Consider the following 9,492-nt stretch of genomic DNA (forward strand, 5'->3'; position numbering starts at 1 on the left):
CCCCCCCCACCCACTTCCACCACATCAGACTTACCAGCTGCATGCAGTTCTCCAAGCTGCCAGGCGGTGCTCCTCCTTGCCTGCATGCTGCACTGCGGCTGTGTGTATGCACGGGCATTTACTGGCCAAATTATCTGCCACATCAGGCCGATTTCCCATTCAGTCAGTTGTCTTTATATCAGCGCCAATCTGATATCGGACCAATGTATCGGTGCACCTCTAAAGGTTTTCTACCACTGGACCCACTGCTGCTCAGGAACTTCTTTTTCCTTCTCACCAAGCAACCTATTTTTCTGTGGCTACTGTAAGAGCGCTTTAGAAGTCTCTTTCTTTCCCCTTTGTCAAGAGCAGATGAGGTCAGTATCTGAAATCAGGAATAGGAACGCATGTATGCAGATCAGAGAGAGAGGTGTAGGATTAGACCAATGAGTGGTGATAGATGTCCAATTTAATTTAGACTGAAACAGGGGGAAGCTTTTAAGTACTGTTTCCAGCTCATCTCATTATAGAGAGAGACTCCTAATATAACTCAATCCACTCATGTCTGAATTTGCAAATAAAAAGTTCCTCTAAGAGGTTCGAACTTTCCCATTTGTTTCTTTTGGATGTTGATTCTGCAGGCTACTGATGACAGACTTAATCACACTAAGAGCTATTTCACTGCTGATCATTTTTTGCAGGAATGTCTAACTACTCACTGATTGCAAGTTGAACTTTGTTAGAATTGCCTCATTTTTACTGAATCTGACTAATAGGGTGCCCAAAAACACTCGTGAAGATGATAAAGCTGAATAAAGCTGTGCTTGCTATCATAGCCTAACCCTTGCCTTTTTTTGTAAGATGAGTGGTGGAGGTATAGTGATGGGTTTTCATTACCATATTTACTTGAACACAAGGCAAAGCTTCCCCATCAGCATGGGCAAAAAAGCCCCTTGTCTTACTTTTGCCTACAAGGAAAACTCATTAAGTACATTGTCTAGCCTTAAACTGCTGCCAAAAGCAACATGTGCTCCGTAATGAAAACCAACTGTGAAGTTGATTAAATGCAGCCAACACTAACCATGACGACACATTGCCCATATTGGGCAACCATGCTGATGGAAACTTTTTTTAAACTAATTTTATTAAAGACACACTTACCACACTTCACTTTACAAAGTTTCATGTATTGAGTATCCCTGTTTTATCAAAACTTCACATCACAAAAACAACTACATATTCAAAAGCCTACAATTACATATATTAAATCCTTAAACAACATACATCAGCTTCCCACAAAAAACCCTTACAGAACTCCTTCTTCATACAGAACCCCATGAAAAACCTGTTACCTCGGTATCACCTGAAACTCTCCATCAGTCCTCTCCGTTGGTTCAGTGAAACAAGCATGTCCAGTCCTTTATCCTCCACTTCTTCTCTTCCTATTCTTCCCTGATCTCTTCCTTGTCCTGAACGATGTAGTATTTTAGTTCATGCAGGCCAGCTTCAGGCATTCTTTCAGTGAAAGCCAACCCCTTAAAAATCCAGGGTTTTTCACTTTCCATAAACTAGTTTTAATGCATGCTAATAAAGTCCTTAATAAGTCCCTTTGGTATGAGTCCATACAGTACCATCTCCTGCACTAACAACAGGTTTATTTTGTTGACACTCAAAGCAGCAGACCCTTCCCCACACCCCCTTTGCGTATGTACACTCCCAAAACACGTCCCACCATTTCTTCTTCTCCGCTCCTCTCCCTAGGGTGTCTAGATGAGCTTATCAAATCCCATCTGTGGTGCACCTCTCTCATTGGCAAGATATTTCTTACACCATCCACGCTAAATCAGCATGTTCACCTTTTAGTTGTTTACCCTCTACCACTCCCCCCCACCTTCTTCACTTGTCTTTCTGCGAAATTTCCCACCAGCACCATCCTGTCTCTCTCCCTTACCCCTTTCATTAATTTCTTATGACCCTTCTGGACCTCCAGCCCTACCGTCCCTAATTTATACCTCTGCATGAAACATTCCATCCTGATGTAATGAATCGGCAGTTGCCATGCCTATGGACACTTTAAAGAGGTCTGAGATATTCCCCTCTTCCTCAAAACTGCACTCGGGGATACGTGCTGCTTTCTTCTCTCCCTCCATTACGACCTTGTATACTGCGCTTGCATATTTCACATACATGAACAGTCCCAAGTCCGGAGCCCCATCCCCCTATCTCTCCTGCTTTGTACAGTTCAGCTCTAGCCAGGGTGGATTCGATTTAAATCAAATGGTCAGGAAGCCTTGATTTAATCATTATTTTCTACAGAGAGTGCATTCTTGTTTGATATAACCTTAATACATATTATTCACAATTCAGAGAGAGATGTAGGTTTTATTTTTGGAAGGTGTACACAATACATTTTAAAGCAGTGATTTATTTGGCCGTGCATGCAGATCAAGGGATACCCCACCATGCCCTCCTGGGGTGTGTGCAGCAGCTGGAGCTGCTTCCCCCCCTCCCTCCCGCAACAAGCCGCTCACAGCTCCTCCCCACCCCAGCTGTGCAGCCCCTACCCCATCCCCAATCCCTCCCTCACTGCGGGGCCCTCAATCTACGCCTTCCCATGCCACTTCCCTCCCCCCACAACAGACTTATCAGCCGGACACTGCTCTCCAAGCTGCCAGGCCAGAATCGGATCGATATTGGCTGATGCGGCTCATTAAAAATCGTCTATCGGTATCAGCCCAAAAAATCTTTATCGTTGTACCCCTAAGTTTAACACTTGTCACTTCTCCAGGCTCTGATGTATGCTTTAGCTCCCTTTCCATTGAAAGTCTGTCTCTAACTACCAGAATCGGATCGATATTGGCTGATGCGGCTCATTAAAAATCGTCTATCGGTATCAGCCCAAAAAATCTTTATCGTTGTACCCCTAAGTTTAACACTTGTCACTTCTCCAGGCTCTGATGTATGCTTTAGCTCCCTTTCCATTGAAAGTCTGTCTCTAACTACTACATTTATATCATCCATGTATAATGCATTTTACCTCTCTCCTTCCTGGTGTCTTTTTATGAACTTGTCTTTTCTTATTCTTTGGGCTAATGGTTCCATGCTGCACATAAATATTAGGGGCAACAGCGGGCACCTTTATCTCACCCCTGTATTCATTTTGAAAGCCCTACTTAGATGCCCATTAATTTGGACTTGACTCCCTGCTTCTCTATACAATAACCTTATCCAACATATACATTTCTCTGGGAACCCCATTTTTCCTAGCACTTTGAATATGTAGTAATGATCCACTCTGTCATATGCTTTTTCTAAATCTAGGTTTGCTGTAACTGTTTGTTTTCCTCTCTTGGATGTAGGACTTTATATCTCTGATCAGTTCGGAGATCCTTCTACCTGGTACTGCACATAATTGGTCTTCATGTTTATCTTTTGGAGGGTTTTCTTCGTCCTTGAAGTCAGTGTCTTGGCCATTAACTTATAGTCTACATTAAGGAGTGTAATCAGTCTCCAGTTTTTCAGGAGTTCCTTCTCCCCTTTCTTAAAGAGTAAGATCACAACACTTCTTGTAAATCTTATCTTTCCCTGCCTCTCCTGTTTCCACTATTTCTTTGAAAACCTCCACTATATCCTTCCCTACCTGTGCCCAAAACTTCTCATAAAATTCCATAGGTAGTCTGTCTGCTTCTGGTGATTTCCCTCTTTTAAAGGTTTTTAAGCACTCCTCCACTCCTTTAAGCTTATCTTTTCTTCCATCTCCTCTGCTTCCTCCTCCTCTACTTTGTGTTCAGTCTCTTCCAGAAAAACCTTTATCGTCTTCCTGTCTGTTTCCTTTAACTGATCTTGCTCTTCATAAAATCTTCTTGTTTTCTCCAATACCTCCTCCTGCTTTTGCACCTGGGCATCACCTTCTTCCCACATTGCTTTTCGCTCTCCTTTTGCCATCTTCACTCTGGCCAAAACGCGTCTGCACCATTCTTCCTGCCCCTCTACCTGACCTCCATTTGTTTGCTCCCAACACAACTTGTATGCTCCTTGACCCTGTCCAAATACCATATTTGTCCTGCACGTTCTCTACACCCGTTACTCTAAGCACATACGACTCCATCCACCTTTCTGTGTCTTCTGCCTGTAATAAATATGTGTACATTTGTACTATAATCACTCATTCCCTTGATTTTTTCCTTGCTATAAACTTTATCCCTCTTATTTCCTCCCTCCCAAATTCCTCTTCATGTTTCTTCTAAAACTTTTTTATACCCATCACTGCTCCAGTAAGAAATTCCAAAATCTTTCTGTTTTGGAAAGCAATTAGGCTGTTGAGATGTTCCATGTGCACTTCCGATATTTCAGACAGTACCTTTTCTATGAACTCTTGTCTGTTCATTGTTGATCCCATCTGCATCCCGTCACTGGTTGATATTGCTTTTATCTGCAGCCTCCGATCCTTCCTGACATCTCTCAGTGCGTTTTCCATGTCTTCCTGCCATGCCACTCCTGGTGGACTGGTATTCCATCGTGCTTCTGCTGCTTTTGCTCCTTGTCCCATGTACCTTCTTCTGCTGTTCTCACTTCATCTCCTGTTCTCCTCTGCTCCTGTCTTCCCCCTGGGCCTTGTTCCTCTCCCCATCACCTTCTTTGCCACTGCCTCTGTAGTTGTTGCTACTTCCACTGGTGCTCTCATCTTCCTTCTCTGTTTCTCCATCTTTGTCCACTCTCCATCTACCTCTAGATTTTCTTCTCCTCTCTTCATTTCACTTTCCACCTCCTGGTTACTTGCCATCATTGCTATTGTTTTGAGCTGCAGGTGTCCCACTTCCAATCTTTGTACCCTGACGCACCATCAATCCCTGTCTCTGCTCTTAAGGCATTGTTCAGGCTTTCAGATGATCACTTGATCTTAGCCCGAGAGGCTGAGAAAATACTGATTTACTGAAAATACTTTTTGCATGTGGCCCTTAAAAAAAAAAACGGTGGTTGGGGGGGGTATTCCCTCTGCAGGAAACTGTTACTAGGCTGGCACTGGGAGGGCAGAGCCAGCTCTGACATCCTCCCTTTGGTGCCAAAAAATTAATTTCTTAGAAAATGTTAAAGTTCAAGTCACAAAGTTAAAAGTACAAGGAAATACAGAAAGACCTGGGCAGGGGGCTACATAGTAGAGGATGGGGAGAGGAGTGAGAATGCAACTAAGTGGCATATGAAACATGCAGCCAACTAAGCTCCGGGATGGGGAGGTAGGAAGGGGGAAAGGGAGGGAGCGGTCGCAATGCTTACAAAGCAGAGAATATACAGGAGAGCTTGTACAACAATACTATATCGTAATAGGGAGATGATTTGGAAAACTCAAAGAGTTACAAAGAACAAGATGAGGGATACAATTGCAGGGGTGGAGAAGAGTCCAAAGTTAAAAGTCCCTGGAGGCAATTCGGCACAGTGGGGGGGAGAAGGGGGCGGGGAGGGGAAAGCAGTCAGGTGGTCCCCGTTGAGTTGCTTCCAGCCAGCAGTCTAGTGGGGTCCACGTACTGATGCTGTCCCATGACGTGTTCTACATAGATGTCCCCCGATCTTTGAATGGTGTTGGATGCTATGAGGCACTGCATCAGCTTGGCGCTGCAGCTGGATACATGACAGGCACACAGGCTGCTCTTGTTGCTGGCGTCCCATGCCCCAAGTGCCCCAACAGTTGGTGGCTCGACAGTCGCATTGTATCCCCGGGTCCTCAAGGTGTCTGCAATGGGTAGTACTTCTCTCGCTTCCGTTTTCGGGCCTTGATGAAAGCTTGCTGCCGGTTCTTAAATGGGATAGTGAGATCTACCATCACAACATGCTGGCTGTCTCTGTCGGTCACAACGATGTCTGGGCACAGCTGGCTCTCACAAAGTACGACAGTGCAGTTGTTGGACATGGTCTCGATGAGGCCAGTATGGCTGTGGCCAGTCAGTCCTGGACAACCTTGTTGCACAGTTGCCACACTGGTGTGGGGTGTGCAGGTGCACAGTAGATGGGGGAGAGTCTCTGCCTCATAGCTGCAAGGGCAACGCCTCCTGTTATGGTTTCCGTACTGAACTGTGCCATTGAGTGGCAGGCACCTTTCTTGGGTATGAGCACCGTCATCACCTTTTTCTAGGAGCTGAGCTTGCGGTGCACTGGTTGAAAAGCAGTGTCAGGACCAAGCATGAGTGCGGGGCTATTGAGCATACGGCTCCTTTGCGGAGGGTATCCGGAGTACACAGATGTAAAGAGCAGTGCTGAACTGTGGGGTCACCGTGGCTTGAAGCACTGCTGACTGCTGGGGCTCCACTCAATGAACTGTATGGTAAATCACGAGCCTTTTGGTTTTGAATGAGTATCGTTCATGGTTTAGCAGGCCCGGGTTGTTAGAGATACAGTTATATACATTAAAAGATTTTTGCAAAAAAAAAAAAAAGTTTGTACTACATGTAAGTAGCAAAGTGCTGTGCTAAAACTTGTAGAAGTTGCAAAAACGGTAAAATGCATCAATTTTGGATGAACTAAGTCCATGGGTACTATATGCAAACTACTACCAGTATGTTTATTTCAAGATTTTCAGTGTTTTCAAGTTTTCTCCTCACTTCGCATGTGCTCAGGAAGAACAAGGTCTGACAGTGAGGCGGGGGGAAGGGTCATGGGGGAAGAAGTTGGGGGGAGGCAGTGGGCAAGGGGACTACCTGACCCTCCAGACTTATTTTCCTTGCTGTAGCAGCGGGAGGGAGACAAATTCAAGGCAAATCTCCAATAATTAGATTATACACCTGGAAAGTTGTAACGCATTTATAGATTTTTCCATGTAATCTAATTACTGGGGGGAGGTTGCCTTATAGTCAGGGTCATCTTGTGTTCGAGTAAATATGGTAATAATAACCTGTAACGGGTTGTTTTGTGGTGAATGCATTCTTCTGGGACGGCTCCCAGTGTCTGTTCTCTAAAGTTCAGCCGATGATGCTCCCTTCCTGCTGCGTTCTTTAATTCACCTTTTTCACTGGCTCTTTGACCATGTGCCGAAGAAGATCTAAATATTTTTTTATAACGTTAACTAAATCTTATGTTTCTCTTAGAAATGTCTTGTCAGTGGCATACGGCTTATATCTGGAAGATACCCAGCTCCTATGCTCTACAGTGGTATAATGTATAGAATGGGCAGGCCTATTTTAGAACTACATCAGGTAAGTTGATGGCTGAAAATTTATATTAATTGACAGTGCTATACTAATAAGTAAAGTGCTGGAAATAGGTACATTTCTGATTAAGTGGTACCCTAGACCTCTGTATTCAGAGATGTGACTAGTAGCTCAGTATCAAATATACAGTCAGTTCAGCTGAAAAGATTTTCAGTTCAGTCCAGATGATAAGTCTCAATAGTGTGGCTCCAGTAGTTTGTCCAGTGACCGTTGTAACAGTCTCAAGAGCAGAAATGGTGTGGCTCATCAAGCTGTCAGTTTAGCCATGGCAATATGAATCCTTAGCACTTGAAGAATAATTTTATTTTTTTGCTTGTCTGTGCACTTCTGCTGTACAAAGCACAAGATATATGGAAGGTCTTGATTGCTGTGTAAGGTTATGTTGCTCCTTCACCTGTAGTGTTTGACCAGCCTCAGGATGCCCGATTATCATTCATCTGGCACATTTGAGATGATCCAACACTTTGGTTTTTGTAAATCTGACTTTGGGTACTTATTAAATAAATTGTTTCTTTGGATTGTACAAACTGTAATAACTTTCTTTAGTTTAGATGTTATGCCTCTGGAGGAAGAAAAGGCTTTATATCAGGGTTTGTCGAAAACATCAAGCAAGAATTAGCCAAAAATAGAGAGATGAAAGAAAATATTAAAAAATTCCGAGATGAAGCGAAAAGGCTAGAAGAATCTGAAGCACTCCAGGAAGCGAGGAGGAAATATGTAAGTCTTCCCCAGGAATTTCTTTTATTGTTTGTCACTTTTATTCACTTAGTAAGTAAACCATTGTATTAAACAAGACATCGAGCAAATGAGTTTGTCATTTTAGGGCAACTGTATTCAGCATGGCAGCACTGATAGCTGTAATGCACTTGTGTAAAATTCTGTAACATTTTGTCTTCCCAGAAGGCTTTTTACTGAATAAAAAGGAAAAGAATAAGCAGGTAAAAATGTGATGTGACAATATAAATAGAGCTGAAATTAAGAGTTTTTCCCGTCATTGTGATTCACATTCTTAAAGGATTATAGAACTGCGTTACATATTTTTGCACTAGTGAGGAATAGATATCTTATGAATTAGACCTTCTTTTAGACTGCATAATGGCCAGATTCACCATAGGGAAGAATACAGGAAAATATATAAAAGAAGGAAGTAATATTCCTGGATTGCTTTATATTTATATAATTGCCTTTAATTATTTGTTTATTCTGTATTTTTCTATGCCTACATAGTTGATTAGATGTCTGTGAAATAATGTTTCCTATGCCACTTAAAAAATATATTTTGAAATGCATAGGGCTCTTGTTCATCAGTCCCTCTTCTGTACAGTAAACTCTTATGAGTCCTGTCCGATTTCTTCAATACGCTTCTAATGGGACTTCAGCAGCTAGCAAGTTACAGCTGACTTAATTTAGTTTGGGGATATTTTTCTTGTTCAATTTTTCCATCATATATTCTCCTTTTGGCATTCTTTTCTGTTCGGGGCAGCCATTAATCTACACTGCATTGATTCGGGCATGGATTTAAAAAATGTAGGATGATGTAAACAGTGATTGAGCACAACTGATACTAGTTTACTTCTATCACTGTGTAGAGATAAAAGTATTTATATATCTCCTTTTTATGGCAGAGTAGCTAGAGCTGGTTTTTGGTCCTGTGGTAGCATGATCACCTGGAGAGTGCTTTATATTGGATTGTATTTATTCAGTTTTGTTCTAAAACCTTATTTTGCTGCAGAAAACCATTGAATCTGAAACTGTTAAGACATCTGAAGTGTTTAAAAAGAAGCTTGGAGAACTAACTGATACAGTTAAAGAGGTAAAGTAGAACTTTACAAAACCTCCCAGAAGACAGTTTGCTCGTGTTTTGCCATTTGTATTGTTGTTAACTTCCCTTACCTGTTTCCTCTAGTTGAAGGGAGGACCATGTTACTATTTATACATACCAAGGTAAATGAAGAGACATTCAGTGGTAAATATTTGAAAATTCTTTATTGTGACAGCATAAAAGCAGATGTCCTGGTAATGCTAGTAGAGTAGACTTTGGCCATGATCTTATTCCATCTGCTACATGTCTTTATCTACACAGTTGCTCACCCAAAAGATACACTTCATCTCATCCTAATCCTGCTGTCTGGGGAGGTTCATAGTTCTCCCATTCTCTCTGTGGGCTCTGCATTTCCAGAGGCAGAGCCTACTCACCTCGGGGAGATAAATAACTCTTCTGTTCTGGTTCAAGATTAAGAAGGTGCTTCTCTCATGTTGTCCTACATCCTGGACAAGTGACCTAATCACTTGTTCAGGGTGGGTCTCTCTTTCC

At 42.6% G+C, this 9,492-nt stretch overlaps 1 protein-coding gene across 1 annotated transcript in view; it reads left to right on the forward strand.

Annotated features, from left to right (window-relative positions):
* TIMM44 (translocase of inner mitochondrial membrane 44) overlaps nucleotides 1-9,492 on the forward strand; it is a 52,368-nt gene that overhangs the window by 8,031 nt on the left and 34,845 nt on the right. Inside the window, exons 2-4 of the mRNA XM_025206625.1 lie at nucleotides 7,056-7,163; nucleotides 7,725-7,895; nucleotides 8,911-8,991. Of these exons, the coding sequence (XP_025062410.1) occupies nucleotides 7,107-7,163; nucleotides 7,725-7,895; nucleotides 8,911-8,991 (309 nt within the window). The 5' untranslated portion in view covers nucleotides 7,056-7,106. The remainder of the gene's footprint in view (nucleotides 1-7,055; nucleotides 7,164-7,724; nucleotides 7,896-8,910; nucleotides 8,992-9,492) is intronic.

Source organism: Alligator sinensis, unplaced genomic scaffold, assembly GCF_000455745.1.
Source record: "Alligator sinensis unplaced genomic scaffold, ASM45574v1 scaffold103_2, whole genome shotgun sequence".
Classification (NCBI taxonomy): Eukaryota; Metazoa; Chordata; order Crocodylia; family Alligatoridae; genus Alligator; species Alligator sinensis.